We start from the raw sequence: 20290 nt of genomic DNA, 5'->3' as shown, positions 1-20290 counted from the left end.
TACCGAGGAATCTATTAACGTTATCATATCTTAACTTAATGCAACTTAAAAGGTAATCTTAGGGACTTCGACCAAGATTTCCAAAGATATTTTCGCATTAATGATGAGGCATATTTCCTTTCCTATTTTAATATTCATTTCTTTGGTTTTGCAATGGGTAGTCTGAGGTATTTAAATATAATCAATTAATTTCACTTATCTCTCCGGCTGTATACCCCGTGCAAATGCTGAAAAGGAGTCATCGTTTGGATGTGTTAGATATCTATACGCAGCTACGTCCGATCAGAATAAAAACATAAAACATAAATATGGCCTTCATCAATAATCACTCGAGAGTAATCAAGAACCTATCATTTTACGTGGGTATCAGTCCTGTGCTGATGGTTGGTCGTTATATTTATTGACTATGCAGTAGTCTTTGCCCGCATCAAAAGTGATTTAAAGTATGAAAGTCAGTATTAAATCTGTATGTTCTATATGATTTTATTCGTGTATCTGCATTGCATGATAATAACGGATTTTTTTTTCAGACTTGACACTACCCGTGGCACACACCAATAGATGTATATATAATAATGCTTACAGAGCATGTAAAAGGTATTGCAACCGGATTGGATTTTATGCTGCTATATGTAAAAGATAAAGATGTAAAGGATTAAAATGAAATAGATATAAATATACATATATTCAGGAAGAAACAGATATTCTTTAACAATACAACAAAAATACAAAATTGTTATTTTTCATATCAATAAAGAAACTTCGTTCATTTACGACTGAGCAGTTCCAATAGAATTTGGTTTGGTTAAGAATGTCCATCTCAACAATTTTTCGATCAAAAGCTCAAAATTTTCCAGCAATCTAGCATAATTGCAGTGTTGAGTAATATTTAGGCAGGGACGACTTTCAATCGAAATATTCGGAAATACAACAAACGCTGTTAAAAGCTGACAGTAAACATAGGAATCGGATAATGAAGGTTTGAGTACCATTAAAACGTTTAAACCCGCTGCAATTGTTTGAACCTGCCCGAAGTCAGGAATCTGATGTTCAGTAATTGTCGTTTGTTGATGTGGTTCATAAGTGTTTCTCGTTTCTCGTTTTTTATATAGATTAGACCGTTGGTTTTCCCGTTTGAATGGTTTTACACTAGTAATTTTTGGGGCCCTTTATAGCTTGTTGTTCGGTGTGAGCCAAGGCTCCGTGTTGAAGACCGTACTTTGACCTATAATGGTTTACTTTTATAAATTTTGACATGGCTGGAGAGTTGTCTCATTGGCACTCATACCACATCTTCTTATATCTATTGAGAAAAGATTGAAAAATAACCTTGGAGTAAAATAAATTCATGGAAAATTAATTTTACCCCCTTTTTAATTGTTGTAGAAGGAATGTGATCAAAAGGGTTATTTTTAATCTAAAATTTAAAATGATTAAGAAAGAACCTGTATTGTTACTATACTATATATAAAAATATTAATTTTCGGGAACCATTTAGGTCACGGAAAAGACCATTTTTTACCATCAGTAAGGAGAGTTCTACAAATAATGTGAATACACAGAACCCCGATCCAATTTATCTTTTGCTAAAAGTGTTCATCATTTTCTGTTTTGTATCTACTAACAAAATTTCGTTTTTCTATAATTCATATTAAAGTGTTCAAAAACTGCTTTAAAAATAGATATTCCCAATCCGCCGATTGGTTGAACTACTGAGGTGATCCATAAACTTCACAAACCTAAATAAACATTCCCCGATTGGTTAAACTATACTGTGGCGTCGATGTAAAGCAACGCAAGCCTCGATGTAAAGCACACGCTTCACAAGAATAAGGAGAGTTGTACAAATAATGTGAATACACAGACCCCGATCCCATTTATTGTTTGCTAAAAATGATCAAGTGTTCATCATTTTCTGTTTTGTATCTATAAACAACATTCCATTTTTCTATAATTCCGATTTAAATTTTTCAAAACCTGCAGTAAAAATAGATGTATGATGTATGCCCCAACTAAACATTTCCCGATTGGTTGAAAAATTATAGCCTCGATGATGTAAAGCAACGCAAAAAATTTCCGTTAATATGTTGAACTTTGACCCCGGGTTCAACCGGGGTTCAACCGATTCACAAACAGAGATTTTCTTGCGCTCAAATGTAATTCTAAGTAAAGTATACGGGTAAAGTAAAAGTATATTCTTTTACAGAAATATATACACATTTTATCATTAATGTATTGTCATGTATTGTCATGCTTCTGCATATTTACTTTTATTTACGCTGAACTTTAGTTAAATTTAATGTCAAGCAATAGGAGTATGCATATTTCGCGCCTAAAGAAGAAAATAACCTGCATCACCACTTTATCAACATCTTACTGACATTTCCAATAGAAAATAGCGTTTAGTAAAGAGTAATTTTGGTAAGTATTACTTATTAATGTTAAGGTTATCCAGAGGTGGTTCTCTACACCTTCTTGACGGTCAATTTAATCCCATTTATCAATTATCCGCGATGACAGAAATGTCAACCCAGTCGATTTGTGTCATGAGTGAAGATAATTCTTATCTATTTAATGAAATAATTTCTTCATTAACTGTACATGCAATGTTTTTGTAATTTTTGATAACTGTGCACATACCATTTGCAAGTTTGCAAGATAATGGCCCAGGTTATGTCTGTGTGAATTGTGGCGGACGATATAAATTTGTGACGTCAGTGCGTGACCACGTGACATTATTATTTGTAAACAAACGGGCTCCCCATGTAACACGTGTCGGAATTATCCATACATTAACAAGGTACAATCAATCTTATATTTCATTATTTTATGATATATTTGTGTCTGTTTGTAGGTTTGCAGATCAGTAGTCATAGTTTCATAGACATAGTACCATAAAAAGTTAAATCACAAAAATACTGAACTCCGAGGAAAATTCAAAACGGAAAGTCCCTAATGAAATGGCAAAATCAAAAGCACAAACACATCAAACGAATTGACAACAACTGTCATATTCCTGACTTGGTACAGGCATTTTCTTATGTAGAAAATGGTGGATTGAACCTGGTTTTATAGCGCTAAACTCCTCACTTGTTAGAGTAGGAAAATATATGTTCGTCTCAATAAATGTTGAATTTTCGAATATGTCGGCCTCGATCTACACTGAAGAGACAACATTTGTAGAAATGCGCATCTGGTGCTGTATTTGAATGAAATCTCATCTGATAATTTAGTTCGCCTGATGGATATTTTATTTGAACAACACTCATTCGTGGCGCTCGAATCAATGTTTATCTGTCTGTTTATTTCGGAGGAGTCGGTTGTGATCTGTGATATAATATAAAAAAAATATGTAAATGTTTAAAAAATTAATTATTAGCTCAAATACAAAATATGACATAATCATAAAGGATTATCAACGGAGTTATACCCTATGTAATAGTTCAGAATAATTTATTTGTATTTGCAGGTTCTAAACCGCACTTTCCTCCTATAGTTGTCGGTCTTCCACGACCACTTGACTGTTGATAGAAGGGTCCATGGAGAGCTATGCATGTGACAATAATATATGAAATCTTTTTAACTAATATTGTGTCAGAAAATCAAATTATAAATTCACATGAAGGAATAGAAAAATACCATCGAATATCCATATGTTCTCTATTCAATGTTTCATTCCGAAGAACTAGGAAATATTCAATGCACTTCATGGTAGACCATACATGTGTATTTGTTTTCTTTCTTCAAAATCATGATTGGGTTGGTTAGTAATTGTCATATTCTGACTTTACATAGGCACTCAGGGATTTAAAACGTACTAGTACCGGTTCTTACACACATGGTTATAGTGTGATGGTATGTACTTAAAGAGATCTTAGATATTTTATATTTTGTGACGATTTTTGGAAAAAATAGATTAATATGTAATTGCACGTTAACTAAGGATGCAAATCTCACATCATATGTTAAAATGTCGTGCTTTTCCTGGTGTTCTTTTTAAATGTGAATAAAAGGAGACGTGATATTTATGACGGTCACCATGGGACATCAACCCATATAATCAAGAGACATTTAGAAGGTTATATGCATACCTTATTTTTTTTTTAGATATAAGAAATGTGGTATGAGTGCATATGAGACAACTCTCCATCCAAGTCAAAATTTGTAAAAATAAACCATTATAGGTGAAAGTACGGCCTTTATACATTTTTATCTACGAGTGTACCTGATAAAGGTTTTTGAAAAACCACGAGTCACGCACACATTGACGTTTTGAAATTTGGTACAAAGGACAGTTGGTAAACAATGATAAAGATTCTAGAACAGCAGCAACACTATACGACCGAGGACATCTTGAAAGAGTAAGCAATACAGTTGTTGCCGGGTTGATCAATTATAAACTTGATAGATGGCTATAGGAAATAACAATTGTTTTAAACTCTTTAAATCGTATCTTCAAGTTCTTTTTTCTAAAGGAGTGTAACTGAATCCACTGTGCCTTTGAACGCATCCAATTATGGTCGCCAATTAGGGCTTGCTTTCATCTTTTCTTTTAATCTCTGGAATAAGTAAAATGTATATGCTTATGAAACAATATAAGATAATCATTTTCATCTTAACCAAAGTTACTAATAAACCAGCATCATTAATTAACTCAATCAAACGTCATTTAACAGATTTTTATTACAAAAATGGAAATCATAGCTTCAATTTCATTATTTTGGTTATGCAAAATCTGAATTGTCAAGAATCACGCTTATTCCAACAATAAATGCATGCGCCTGTCCCAAGTCAAGAGCCTCTGGCCTTTGTTAGTCTTGTATGATTTTTAATTTTAGTTCATTTATATGTTTTGGAGTTTAGTATGATGTCCATTATCACTGAACTAGTACACATTTTTGTTTAGGGGACAGCTAAAGCACGCCTCCGGGAACGGAATTTTTTCGCTTTGTTGAAGACCCATTGGTTGCCTTCGGCTGTATTCTGCTCTTTGGTCGGGTTGTTGTCTCTTTGACACATTCCCCATTTCCATTCTCAATTTTATGTACATGTACACAGAAGATGATATCATCATAACGATGGACTTTTTGATTGAAAACATTTTTTGAGTTTGGCGGATTGATATCGATATTTCAACAGACAGTCTGCATTCTAATGGCTACTAGTTGTCCACCCCTACTGAACGTTTTGTTGTGTACTTACATGAAGCCGAATTCATACATTAACTTCTTTAGGACAAACCAAAAAGCATTTTGCAAAGTTTTCTAATTTTCACTCTATATATATTGATGATGTTCAGTTACTAGATAATACACATTTTAATGCGTTCTTACATATCATACATCCCAGTGAACTTCAGATTAAGGATACTACAGGAAAAAAAGAGGGCCTCAATATTAACACAGGCGAATGACTTCAAACTAAAATCTGTGACAAACGTAATGATTTCAACATTCCAATTGTAAACTTCCCAATTCTCAGCATACTCTCAACATACTCTCTACCCTATAGGAACTTTACTTAGTCTTGGAGAACATTAATTCTGTATTAGTTGTTATTGACTCTTAGCTAGATTTCAGTAACTGCTAGTTATCTTATATCGGTGCTTTGTGTCTATTGTCTTAATGTTAGCTGGTTTTTTTTGTGTGCTTCATACCGATCTATTGCGTTAAGCCAATTGCAAATGAGTTTTACAATTTATTCTTCTGTTACACCACTGTTCCAGGTTAAGGGATGGTTGAGTGCTGACAAGCATGTTAAACCCCCGACACATTCGTTATTTGCCTGTCAGCAGTCAGGAGCATGCTGTTTAGTGTTTGCCATTGGTTCATGTCTGTTATGTTTTTTTCTTGAATGATATTGTTATGAATTAGGCCGTTAGTTTTTTGGTTTGAATTGTTTCACATTTTTCATGTCAGGGCTTTTTATAGCCGACTATATGGTATGGATTTTTTTTCTCATTTTTGAAGGCTGCATGGTGACCTATAATTGCTTATATAAAAAAAGAGATGAGGTATGATTGCCAATGAGACAACTATCTACCAAAGTTCAAATACAGTGGATGTACACAATTATAGGTAACCGTACGGCTTTCAACAATGAGAGAAACCCATACCGTATAGTCGGCTATAAAAGGCCCCGACATGAAAAATATGTAACAATTCAATAAAAAAACTAACGGCCTAATTTATAAAAAAAAAAATTAACGTAAAACAAATATGACAGACATGAACCTTTTTTTTATATCCACTTCATCTCCTTTTTATATATCTCATTAAAATAAACTCGTCATAGACAACAGGCTTAAATATTTTGTTCCCCAGACACGCGTGTCGTCTTCCAAAGACTAAACAGTGAAAGAGAGGCGAAAGATATCAAAGGGACATTCAGACTCATAAGTTAGTGACGCTCGAATAAAACAAGTTAAAAAGGGCAAATAAAGGACGAAGTTAAAGAGCATTGGGAACCCAAAAGTCCTCATGCTCGTGCAAATTGACATTATACTGACTTCATTAACAGGGGATGTTCTTCTTAAATAAAACACGGCTCCTACAAAGTTATGAGGAAGAACGACTGAAATCGACACTACATAAGATTTATGAACACCATCACGAATTGGTTGACCTATTCTGTTTGACTGTTTCTCAACCTACAAGCATATTCGTGGTCTTTAGATTCCAGAATAGTCGTCTGATCTCTTATTTTACCGACCGTGTTCTATTCTCGATTGTAAAATTTGGACTGAGCATGGATACGCATAGCCGGTGATGCATGCATAGAGTAGAAGACGCTTAACCCTGTCGACGCACCCAATATCGCTCTTGTTTGAGTTCATGCAATTCCCCAAGTATTTATTTTATCTTGATTTGTCTGCTCTTTATCGTCTTACGATATTTGAACAACGATAAAGCACTGTTGTCTTAATTTAAACTTGGGATTAATTTGGTTTCGATGAATAGTGGATTATGTGTAGCAATGAATCATTAACTTGCAATATACTTTTTTTGTATTTTTGTCTTGAAATTATCTACCAAGCTTTCAATCACCTTTACACCTGGTATTGAATTAACATATTTTGCATTACTATCAACGAACAATCTTTCCTGAAACAACAACAAAGCTTATAGCATGTTACCTGTTTTAGTGTCCCCTCTGATTGCCATAATGAGATAGAAAAAACAGACTGGCATAGGTATCAATGATACCAGTCCTATTATCCAGCCAATGCCAACAGTCCATGATGGATATTTGTATGCCTTATATGATACCGGAGTAACAGTAAGCATATTAAATGATAACATCAGCTGAAAGAAATCAAAGTATGCACTTGTTTAGAACTAAGTTATGATGGCGCCATTTAAAGTGTATTAGTAAACAGTTATTCTCAATGACATGATGATCAAGGAAATTTATTATTACTGCGACGTTATTGTCAGCGTTTTCTTAACCTATAATTGCAGTTCATTAAACATTCTGTTTCAATATATAGTCCACCAGCAGAGGTATCGACCCAGTGATGTAAAAAATTGAAAACAACACGTTTAATAATTTCATGCGTCTAAAGCGCTTTTCTGGATTTACCTTCATCAGGAACGCATGAACCAGATTACCTGGCAGAATAAGCTAACAAAATGTAGTAGGTTAAACTAGTTTGACGTGTATACAGACTTCACTTTTCGTATCTAGACTACAATCCAAAAAACCTTCAGATTCCAGCTACCAAAAAGGATGACTACTCGCTTAAACCAAAAAAATAAAAGACGGCACATAATTTTAAATGAAGGACCATAGTTTAAACGCTTCTACAGGAAGCTAGCTGATGTATCCGCATATGTTAATTTAATACTGTAGATTAAAAAACACAATCAAAAACAGGATAAGGAAACAACACTCCCAAAATGTTCCATGAAGTCTAAATAAACATTTTATTGAAATCCTACAATATTAGTGAAAGGCCAGTAGGTATTAAAAGTCTTCAGACCATCGGAAGAAATAAATTTATAGTATATTAAGCATGTAGCTCTTGTTGTTGAAGGATGATGAACTATTTCGAGTGTATATTGATTTTGCAATGTTGTCGCTCTTTTTGCGACTATAAACAAAAATAAAGCACTAGAAATACCGTCTTTTTTCCATCTTTTACGCGAAACAGATATGATGCTGATAACATCTGGGTGTATAATGGTATAAATGATTAGTGGTGAAGTATAAGGTAATACCTCCTGCTTGGGGCAAACTCATTAAAAAGATCACACCTGGTCAGAGAGTATTAAATTCTAAATAACATTCATTCAAAATTGCAACATCCTGTTTTACTTAAATCGCAAGTCCCTTTGAATTCACTAGATTACAGATAAAAAGAAAGCCCTATTTTTCTTAAGCTCGTGTATTACTTATCTAGTGAAATACATGAGTTTAAGAAAAATAGGGCTTTCTTTTTACCTGTTAAACACACATGTACTGATGTAATTAAACCTTATTAAAGTGCTTCTTGTATGCCATGTCTTTAATTTTGACAAAAACTATTTAAATTTGATTGATATAATTTTTTACTGTAACTTTGGAACACATTTCCTTTTTTAAAAGGTTATCAAGGATTGCTATGCAAGTTCTATTATCATGATTATATTAAATTCTTGTTTTAACAAAACAAGGGTGTCATTTTTAAAATTTTATAACTTTTTCAAATCAGCTTGGATTTTCATCAAACTTTTCAGCTATCTTTGTTATATATTTATCTTACAGAATGCCAGGTTGTTTTGTATTTTGGTGTATTGTTGTCAAATTTAAGAACTTAGTTAATAGGTAAAAAAAGGCTAAAATTTTCAGTTCTGACTAAATTCAGATCGATACCTATAATTCAAATATTTAAATTTGACAGCAATAAACCAAATTACCAAATAACCTGGTATTTTGTAAGATAAATATACATGTAATATCTTTTCTAAAAAGCTAGCCGTCTCATAGCTGATGAAGGTGGAAAATGTTTTTTCTTTGCAGTTTAATTCGTTCAGAATTGTATGTAAATTGTAGTGGATTACAAAAATTATAAAGGCTTATACATTTTTTTAGATTTACCAATTTCTTTTGGGGAAAGTATTAACACTGAAAATGGAGGGGTAATGTCTTTTTATTGATTATTTTTTTTCAAAGAGATATCGGAGTTGTTCGTTGACTTTTTCTTTGGTTGTTTGTTTATGTATTTGTGTTAGAAAAGTATGGCCGCTTCCACCTGAAAGTTTTTCGTTCATAATAGGCATCGAAAAGTGTAGAGAGTGAAACGTAGTAAAAATTAAACATAATTATAAGAACACAATTAATATATTTCCAATGGTATCTCACATCTTTTCAAAAATGATCCTTAAAATGTAACGCTTCACATATATGTATGGTTATTTTTGTTGTCGATGAAGATTTTGTCTATTCATTGTAGTTGGACTGCAATGTGGAATGCCCCACGCCTCTTTTTCTATATTTGAATAATGAGTATCCTTAACAATTAAATGTTTCTTTTTTCAGATTATTTGTTTTTTTTGGACTTCTTGATTATGTTTTTTGATGAAAAATACTCAGAGTCGTGAAACGGGTAATTTGTTATATAAGACCTATTGTAAGCGCCTGAAATTCAAAACGTAGTAGTTTCGCCGCCATTCTTTTTCAACTTATAATGGACGTCGTTGGTTATAAAGAAGGTGATAAGTTCTGCAAAGCTATTTTAAGTTTTGAGGCCATCAACATAAGAAAAACAACAAATTTGACCAAAAACTTTATTAAGCATACAGCTTGATACTGTATCTTTTGTTATTGTTTTACTTGTACATATCTTCATATTTATTTACTCTACCATTTAATGTTGGATGACGAATAAGGCCCTTATCATACTTACCCTTAAACAATTGACATACTCGATTCATCTTTTGACATAATCTTTTGTGGGAGACCGTTCGTATGTTGACAAAATGTCTTTTTGTATTATGATCATAGTATATGTATATTTATACTTGTTTTACAATTCTTGTAGAAAACATACAATTAAGAATAATCTTTTAGAATGCCAACAGTATTTTCGTCTTTTAAATTTATGATTTTCTTTTATTTCTCTTTCTCTCATATAGCATGTCTAGTATAAATAGTCAATAAACCTCAAAACAAACATTAGAAGTTTGTTCCTGACCCTGCTAATAGTTTTAAGTAATATCTGAATTATTTTTTGCTATTAAGATTATTTTTTGTAACAAAAAAATTGTTCCGGCTTGACATTTGATCCGCCGGAACTTGTTTCATAGGAAATATGTTCCATTGGAATTTATATCACAGAAAATGTATACCCGGAATATATATTATAAGGAAATATGTTCCAGCACTGTAAAATTTGTTCCGGAAGTATTTTTTTTACTAAATGTTTAATAAGTCCCGGGTGTTATAGATTAACATGATGCATTAACTTTATATCAAGCAAAACATTCTATAGTTGTACCTGACAAATTTAATACTCAACAATGAAGTCCTTAAACAACACGAAAACATTCAAAATAAGGTAAATCTTTTAGAAATTCAAATTAAGTCAGCATATATATTGTACGTAGATAATATGATTAAAAAACAAATGCACAACTATGATTAACAACTGTAATACATATTTAAAACACACTATTTCATTTTTTTTCTCGCCTTGACGGAGTCAAAAAGCGAGACATAGGTATGCTGTTTCCGGCGTCGGCGGCGGCAACAATGTATTAGTTTGTGATTAGGTCTAGTTTATGGTGAACCACAAGTGGTAGGTCACTCATATATGGTATGCAGTTGTATTAGCATTGGCACATCTCATTTCGATGGAGATTATTTGACCCTGCCCCCTCAGTCATGGTCTATTGACTTTAAAACTTTTGCTTATTTTACATGTATTAGTTTGTGATTAGGTCAGTTTATGGGGAACCACAAGTGGTAGGTCAATGATATTTGGTATGCAGTTGTATAAGCATTGGCATATCTCATTTCCATGGAGATTATTTGGCTCCACGCCTTAGTCATGGTCTATTGACTTTGAGAATTTTGCGAAGTTAACATGTATTAGTTTGTGATTAGGTCAGTTTATGAGGAACCACTAGTGGTAAGTCAGTGATATTTGGTATGCAGTTGTATAATCATTGGCATATCTCATTTCCGTGGAGATTATTTGGCCAAACCCCCTCAGTCATGGTCTATCGACTTAGAAACTTTTGCTGAGTTTACATGTATTAGTTTGTGATTAGATCAGTTTAAGATGAACTGCCAATGTTAAGTCAACTATATTTAGTATGCAAGTTTATTGGCATTTGCAAGTATCGTTTCCATGGAGATTATATAGCGCCAACCCCTCTTCATGGTTCATTGACTTTGAAACTTTTACATAGTTTACAAGCTAATGTTTGTGTTTAGGTTTGTTTAAAGGGAAATGATAAGTCAATGTAATTTGGTATGCAGTTGTATTAGCTATGGCACATCTCATTTACATGGAGATTGTTTAGCCATGTACCTCAGATATGGTTCATTTCAACTTATGAAACATGATAAAAGAGGGACGAAAGATACCAGAGAGACAGTCAAACTCATAGATAAAGTATTGCTATTTAATTTCAACATTTGTATAATCAACATTACAAGAGGGCGAGACATATCTCTGTGATAACAGTTTATCTACAAATTCTGATATGAATTAACATATGTTGAATTGAAATATTCATAAATTAATGATTGATCTATACAAAATTTCTGACGGATTTTTCTTATTCTTTGCTTATCTGCCTCATTAAATTATTGTCATTTGGGTATTTTTTTATGGATAATGTAATTAAACATTTTGCTATACTCCACAGAATCTATATTGGATGTTCGCACCTTTTATTTATTACATTATCAATATAATACATGTTTTTATAATGTACTTGAATTATAACTTTAAACTCACTGATAACAATGCTCACTATAAAAGATAACTTGTATAACTAGTGGAACATATTTCACAGACAAGGAACTTATTTCACCAGGTAAGGAACAAATCTCACAAACCTAGAACTTATTTCACCAGGTAAATTGTGGAACTTATTTTATAGAGATGGAACAAATCATATAGAAATTATCTGTGAAAAAAGTTCTCCCAGAATATTTTTCCTGTGAGGATTTGTTCCACTGGAACTTTTTTCACAGGAACAAATTTTGGCTCACATATTCACAACTATTCTATATATTATAGTTAGACTTGGGAGGATAAAAAACTTTAAAATGTTGTAATGACCTATTAATAATTAAATTCTTTAATTTCACAGCAATGAACCAAAGTACTAAATAAATGGAATTTTGTAAGATTAATTTTTAATTTAGTTCGATGGGCTGATTCAGACCAGTCAAGACTAAATTTGAAGGTCAGGACTAGTCGAGACAGGTCGAGACAGGTCGAGACTGGTCAAGACTGAGTCGAAACTGAGTCGAGACTACACCAAGATTATCAAGTACTGAATCAGAATTATTAAGTAAAGTCGAGACCAAAGTCGAGTACAATTAAGTACAGTTAAGTACTATCGAGATAATGTCGTGTCTAGTCGAGTAGAATCTGTGCTCGACTTTGCTGGTCGGGCACAAAATATGGTCTATTCAGACTCTGAGCAGTTTGTAGTGAAAGCTGGAAATTTGAAACATAATATTAAAGCTTTAAAACTGAGATATCCAAAAAAAGATCAAAAGCAAAATCAAGACTAGTTTAAACTTAAGAAGTTTTAAGTAACTGGAATTTTATTTAGAAAAAAACAAACATAATTTTGACAACGAGGATTGAAAATAGTAAATTTCTTCTATTTAAGAAAATGGATTATTTTTGGTTGAAAATTAATATTTAGAAAAAAGAGATGAAAGAGCTTTTCCTTTACTTTTGTTTTTTTTTATGCGCGGTTAGTTATTATTGTGTCTCACGAATGTTTTTCCAATATATTTACAAAGGTTTTCTCTGGTACTGTATGGAGACCGTGAAATTTCCAATTGTTTTAGAAGTTTACTCTTATATATTTACTGTTCTGGCTTATCTATTCTTGAAATAACTTTTCTGAGGTTGACTTTATTTTTTGCTTTCGTCCGGCTTGTTTGTTACAAATGTCATAGCATCTGTCAGAATTGCATGCCCTATCCATATATTATTTCCTGCAAAGCTATCTCACTTTATCTTGATGTGCCCATATATATGTTGGGTAAAAAGAGAGACGAAAGATACCAAAGGGACATTCAAACTCATAAGTCGAAAACAAACTAACAACGCCATGGCAAAAAACGAAAAACGACCAACGGAAAAACAACAGTACACAAAACACTGCAAAGAAACTCGAGTCTGAGAAACACGAACCAGGGGCGTAGCTACCTTCTAAATGAAGTGGAATCACAAACTAAAGGGCGAGGGGTCTGGTTGCCGCCTAAGGCCCCCAGTATGTCCAGGGCAAAGCCCTGGTAGGGGGTCCAGGGGGGCGAAGCCCCCCGTAAGCTCCGCATATATAGCGTTTCAAAACAATCACAACCGTAATAAAACTTGGACATTTTTGTTGTGTTTTTGTTGTCAACTATTTGTTTAACTTCGAGTCGAATGAAGACTAAACATTGTCGTTTGCGTTTTTTGTACGCCGTGAAAGCTTTTAAAATCACGGAGATTAATTGTTCCATATGCTAGTATTTGTATTGAGCAAAGAAGTATAAAAAAAAACAAACAATAAACATAAACACAATACTATATGTGGAGTTTCTGTTAGCATAAACATCATTGGATACCAAATACTTGGTGGACACATTCTCCAATATTTTACTTAACATATATGTATTTAGATGTTTAAAAATTTTGTGGGTAAACTCTACAAGAGAGAGGGATATGAATTTCTAATTTTACGCAGTTAGGAATTGTCGAAGTTGAAATTAATGAACTTTTTCATAGGGAATGGTACTTTGATCACGATCTTTTTCATGATCTGAGTTTGATTATTATCCAGCTAATTAACAAATACATATGCATTCGACCAGTTGTATGGCAATATCTAGATGATAACAGTGAAGATACGTGTATTAAAAGTTTGGTGTATCTTTCGAACAAGAATCAGCAGGTTAGTGTCCGACTCGGACAGAAAATTCATTATAAAATTGAATGACCAAATAGTCCAGTAAAACGAGTTAGAAATCAATTTATTTAAATGCTTTACACAATCTACCATTCGTATAGCCGGCCCATATAGAAACGACTTCCAATTATCGAATCTATATACAAGATGTTTTTTTGTAAAATAGATGAAAACGTAATACATGAACTATTGATTGATTGAATGGTTATTAATGTCCGGTAGCAAATATTAAATGCACACCAGGACAAGAATACGTTGACGTGATGTGAAAATGAACTATTCAGGTTGTCAAAACCTACATACTTAGTCAATTTTGAACTAGTTCACAAGGTAACAGTCATTATTCCCGGATCAATACGAGTTGAAGAGTCTTCGTTCTAGTAAGATGTGTTCTATGGGGCGAAGCGGAAAATAATAATTTGCAAGTTTTTATGTTAACCTTAAAGGGATTATGTTTTTTTTTTTTGCACTCAAAGCGAGTCTACGTTATGGTGGTGGTACCGACAACTATGTAGCTGGTATTTTCTAAACAATGCCCGTAATATTAAAAGTTTACACCAGTTGTATGTATTTATGGTACACATACATGTCTTACATGATTAAAAATTTCGCTGCATATGTATTCCTCTTGCTTTTATTCTTTGTGTTGTTTTTAAAATGCATACATAGAAAAACCAATTCCTATATATGTTAACTTTGTCCCCCTCTTTCTCTCTGTTTTTTTTTTCTTTTTTTTTGTGTGAAAACGACGTGGATGCACGTGCTGCCATGCCTCCGGGTAGCTACGCCCCTGCGAACCCAACCAAAAACCGGTCTAAAAATCGTGTTGCTCATGTAATTACAAACCCTCTTGAATTGCAGTTAGGTTAGAGTATTTGTTCCATGTTATAAGCCTCATTGTGTCTTTAAGATGAAGATAATAATAATAAAAATGCTGCTCTTTGTTTTTGGTTTTTCATGTACGCGATCTTTAACCCCTTATATATTTCCCTCATCACAATATTTGCATTATACAATTAATGACCAAAATAAAGTAGGGTTAACTATGTTGTTTTAGTGAATAAAGAGGCTGTAATATTTCGGAATTAGTGTACACAAGAGTAAATTGTTATCAAATGAAAGCATCAACTGAAATTTGAAAAATGATACAAGGTTTCCAGAAACACCTCCTGTACCATGTAGTGTTAACATAGTCTAGTAGTGTTTTGATTGGTTAAATGAAAATTACATATCATAAACATAAATGCAAGAACAATTATTGATTCCATGAAATATATTTCTTGCTAAATATCATACTCGAAAAAGGTGTAGTTTTACAGTCAATATATATTTCAATAATTAACCATATCTATTCATCTCACAATTAAATTTTAAAAATAGTTCAAAAACTAGTCAAATCCTATAGAGAATCAAAAAGCGGTAGGTAATTTGAAACTTTTATGCAAGTTTTCATTTACTTGTTCAATACTCCGTTAAAACCTTTAATGTGTCTAGGTGTATACACACAACAATATCAACACTAATATCTATTTATTCATTTAAGTATTATTTCCTATCATTTACAATTTTAGTTTAAATTTGTTTTTGTTGTTATATATCATGTGCTTCAGTCCATAGCGTAACTTTTTTCTGTTTACACGATTAGCCAGAGTATGTTATCCTTATAAGCGATTTAACAAACAGCGATGTAAAGGGAAAAAATGCAAAATGATGTTTATCAGATGTATATGAAATGCATAAAAATTACCGATACATTAAAGGAACGGCGTTTTCCGTTGTGTTTCTTTTTAGTTGATCACTAGAAATGTTATTGAATTGATATTTAACTTTATCTCCAATAGAAACACAATAATATTGCTAAATGGAATTTCGATTTTTTCTAGATGGATTACCTATAATAACATAACTTAGTGTGTCTTTTATCATTACAGTTCCTCGACAATAGTATTCCCTGCTTAAAGATGCTGGCCGTATTGACATTGATCCTCATCGTTCCATATGCATATGCTGGTAACCTTGATTAAATAGACAAGACATCTAGTTTGCTAATTATTATTAGCATTTTCTGCGATTTTAAACATCAATATTTGTATTAAAATTTAGTAAAATACATGTGCAAAATGAGATTGAAAAGTATTATCTATAAATCTATATTATGTATAGTATATAGAAATAATTGAAGACACTCAAACATTCTTTTTAACCCTTTAACCAACGCCTAAAATCACAATCTTAGATAAAATATACCATTTTGTTATCTATATTTTTGTAAAGGGATCTTGTTGAATTGAGTATACATTTTATTAATCTTCAAAAAAATATTTCATACATGTTTGTTTAATTTCTATCAAATAAATAAAAGAAGAAGTTCATAACGTATCAACACTAATCTAGTATTCACAATTTTTCAGTACAATGGCCAAAAGGAAGCTATACACTAGTCAAACCGAAAACAGGATGCCCATCTAGGTGGAGGGAAGGATGGCGAAAGCAAGATAATGAAGATGAACGAAATTCTAATGTGATGCCATTTGGACATAATTTCTACGGTAAAGGTTGCATATTTTAAGTAATATTCAGACTATTTTTAACTTAATTTCGAAAATTGATTCAATGTAAAAACACAATACTTATAAATGAAAAAAAATCATGCAATCAGCTTACATCAACAAATAACTTCGGAAATACCAGATAACTGCAACATATTTCTTAATGTTTAATTTATGTCCAACATTATAAAAAAAAATTCTCCAACATGTCAATTTGGACGAGACATGAGTTTTCAATATTGTACCAAGGACGGACATGCCATATCAGGAACTCAACATTGGCCTAGAGGAAATTACTGTATTGTAAGACAAGGAATATCCTATCCACCAGGTATATATATATACTAACATGTTAACCTTAAGATTACTCATTAATAATAGATACATATAAGCATATAATTTTGTATTTGATTGGATTCAAATTATCAGTTCAAAAACAAATTGTTATTATTAGGGTACCGATAGATGGCAAGTATCGATATAACAATAATGTAGAGATTATATTAAATAAAAAGACAATTTTACATATGACCAGTTAATGACAATATAGTTATAAGACTTTATGTTGCAGTTGACATAATAACTATTTTAGGCTTCCATATGGGAAGTGTCCTTTGGGATGATGAAGACAAGAGAACTTCTAATGCCCTATGGGGTATTCATCCTGGTGGAGAGTTTGATAAAGACACTCTCATAAACTACTGTTGCAGGTATCACATTCAAAATAAGAGTAAAAGCTGATATTAGTTACTGTTTAATACTATACATGAACTTAACCAAAACAAAAATTACAACTAAAATTTCTTACTGGAACAAAAACATATGAGAGAGAGAGAGAGAGAGAGAGAGAGAGAGAGAGAGAGAGAGAGAGAGAGAGAGAGAGAGAGAGAGAGAGAGAGAGAGAGAGAGAGAGAGAGAATAATTAGAACTTTAGACTTATAATATTTTCCTTATTTAAAACACTACTTATTTTGATAAATGTAATATTGATATTCTGATAATTATTCGATTGTTTATAGAAATGACGGTTTAGCAAGAAAAAAGATAAATCTTCCAACAAATAAACCGTTCTTCTTATTGCGATGCCAATCACCATGACAAGAGGTTCAATGGATGCGTGTCAGAGAGAAAAATGTGAAAACAGATGACGAGGTCGATCGTAATAAAAGTCGTGTCAGTGGACACCACACTCTGAATGATGGTGGCAGAGACAACAGGCTTTACTATTGTTATTTTTACTGAATATAGTTACTGGAAGTCACACACTGCATGATACGAACAATAACAACAGTCTCTATTATTGTTAATTTACTGAGTTTGATTGCATGGATTCAAATAAAGTGTAGTTTTTTTAATAATCATTTTGTCGTTGTTTGTATGTAACGTTTATTGTTATTATATATTAATGTACATGTAATCTTATTTCGGTGCTTTGTGTCTATTGTTTTTTTATGTTAGTCGTATTTGTGCCTCGTACCGATCGTACTAAACTCCAAGGAAAATCAAAACGGAAAGTCCCTTATCAAATGGCAAAATCTAAAGCTCAAACACATCAAACGAATGGAAAACAACTGTCATATTCCTGACTTGGTACAGGCATTTCCTTATGTAGAAAATGATGGGTCGAACCTGGTTTTGTACCTAGCTCAACCTCTCACTATTAGAACAAACATGTTTAACCCCGCCACATTCTGTATGTGCCTGTCCCAAAAAGAGGGACGAAAGATACCAGAGTGACAGTCAAACTCATAGATCGAAAACAAACTGACAACGTCATGGCCAAAAATAAAAAGACAAACAGACAAATAATAGTACAGATGACACAACATAGAAAACTAAAGACTAAGCAACACGAACCCCACCAAAAACTGGGGGTGATCTCAGGTGCTCCGGAAGGGTAAGCAGATCCTGCTCCACATGTGGCACCCGTCGTGTTGCTTATGTTATTACAAATCCGGTAAATAGTCTAATTCGGTAAGTCACATTCGTGAAAAGGGAAGGGTATTGTAGTTACGACATAAGGAACATATCCGATATCATCTGTGAAACGGTTATTCCATAACGGTCAACCAACTCGTGATGGCGTCCGTAAAATTTGCGGGGATGACTTCAACTTCACCATTTGAAACTCTTGGTTTAATAGCTTCCTTGTGAGCAGCAATCCTCTATCAAGGAAATCATGATAGGAAACACAAGCCCGGGAATATCGTATCAATTGGGAGATATATACTCCGTATGCAGGCGCTGCTGGAATGTTGCTACATAGAAATGGAAAGTTCACAATTGGGAAGCTGAAATCATCTCTTTTGTCGTAAAGTTTTGTTTTCAACCTACCCTCATTGTCAATTTCTAGATGTAAGTCAAGATATGAGGCAGACTTAACTGTATCTGTAGTATCCTTTATCTCTAGTTCGATGGGATAAATTCGTTCAACATAGTCACCAAATTTTGTATTATTTAGTGAGGAGCCTGTATTTCAGTGTTTGTCTTTGGTTCATATATGTCATACTTGTTTTCCGTAATTTTTTTCGTTTTGAATTAGGCTGTTCGTGTTCTTGTTGTTGGGCCATTTCATACATGTTTATTCGGTATAGGTTTTTGTCATTGTTGAAGGCCGTACGGTCGCCTTTAATTGCTTAAATCCCCTTCCTTTAAACTCTGGTGGATAGTTGTCTCATTGATAATCATACCCCATCTCCTTTTTTATATTGATAGCACACAATCTCGAAGATATTTATCTATCGACTCACCTGGTTCACTCTGGTTTGGATTTATGCAATTATGTACATGAAATTAATTTAATGTCCTGTCAAAAACAGAACATTCTACGCATAAATTTAGACTGCATTAGATGGGATTTTATTCGAAGTAAAATTCTTTCTATAATCTGAACTAATTAATCCTCACATTGGTTAACAGTACAGAAGAGAAACCGAAATTGCGTTGTACATACATATATGTATACAAAACATGAATTTAAAGAGAATATGGGATATACGTATATGATATCTAGATGGCAATATGCAAGAACACATTTCTATTTTTTTTTTGAATAATTTTTTACACATCTGTTTTTCCGTCCTAAAATTTATATTAGATAATGTTCACTACAGTCTGTTAATGACTATTTTTTTGAAATGCTGACCGAAATTTTATTTATATTGATTATTAGGTCTTTCCACTTTTCTGTGGAAAGACCTATTGTATTTGTTCTGATTATTAGGTTTTTCCACTTTTCTGTGGAAAGACCTATTGTATTTGTTCTGATTATTATTATTATTATTATTATTTTTTTTTTTTTCTTCCGCCAAATTTTGTTCTTGCGATAAATGTTTGTTTCGCAATATGTCGCTTAGATATTTCTCATATTGTATCGTATAGTTTATGCGCTTTTAAATTTCACCCTGCTAAGCTAAACCATTTTCTTTGTAAGAGTTATCTCCCTATTCACTGTTTATCATCTGTGTGCATCTCCTTTGTAACAAAAAAAGATATCGACAAAATTCTTTTTACAAATTGTTCGTTACATCTTCAGGAATTTTTGGCTAATTTGGATCGAAGCGATTCGATGAAATTTTATAGGAGTTATCTACCTTTATCAAATAAATTTGTCGT

At 32.7% G+C, this 20290-nt stretch overlaps 2 protein-coding genes across 2 annotated transcripts in view; one reads left to right on the top strand and one right to left on the bottom strand.

Moving 5' to 3' along the window:
• Nucleotides 1-4493: 4493 nt before the first annotated feature.
• LOC127703110 (sodium- and chloride-dependent glycine transporter 2-like) overlaps nucleotides 4494-20290 on the bottom strand; it is a 102737-nt gene continuing 86940 nt past the window's right edge. The window contains exon 16 of the mRNA XM_052207557.1: nucleotides 4494-4559. Coding sequence (XP_052063517.1) covers nucleotides 4515-4559 — 45 coding nt within the window. The 3' untranslated portion in view covers nucleotides 4494-4514. The remainder of the gene's footprint in view (nucleotides 4560-20290) is intronic.
• On the top strand, nucleotides 16062-17064 carry LOC127703117 (uncharacterized). The gene is made up of 3 exons (XM_052207565.1): nucleotides 16062-16136; nucleotides 16538-16677; nucleotides 16886-17064. The coding sequence occupies exons 1-3, from the start codon at nucleotides 16088-16090 to the stop codon at nucleotides 17021-17023; spliced, it is 327 nt and encodes a 108-aa protein (XP_052063525.1). The 5' UTR covers nucleotides 16062-16087; the 3' UTR covers nucleotides 17024-17064.

The sequence above is a fragment of the Mytilus californianus genome, unplaced genomic scaffold (genome assembly GCF_021869535.1).
Source record: "Mytilus californianus isolate M0D057914Y unplaced genomic scaffold, xbMytCali1.0.p SCAF_5, whole genome shotgun sequence".
NCBI lineage: Eukaryota > Metazoa > Mollusca > Bivalvia > Mytilida > Mytilidae > Mytilus > Mytilus californianus.
This window is presented reverse-complemented; position numbering and strand designations above follow the sequence as displayed.

What these genes read in the sequence shown, in the direction of transcription:
- LOC127703117 (XM_052207565.1), top strand. Translation starts at nt 16,088, where the DNA reads ATGCTGGCCGTATTGACATTGATCCTCATCGTTCCATATGCATATGCT. An exon ending in CGTTCCATATGCATATGCTG is followed by an intron (nt 16,137 to 16,537) that starts GTAACCTTGATT and finishes ACAATTTTTCAG; the next exon opens with TACAATGGCCAAAAGGAAGC. An exon ending in TTGGACATAATTTCTACGGT is followed by an intron (nt 16,678 to 16,885) that starts AAAGGTTGCATA and finishes TCTCCAACATGT; the next exon opens with CAATTTGGACGAGACATGAG.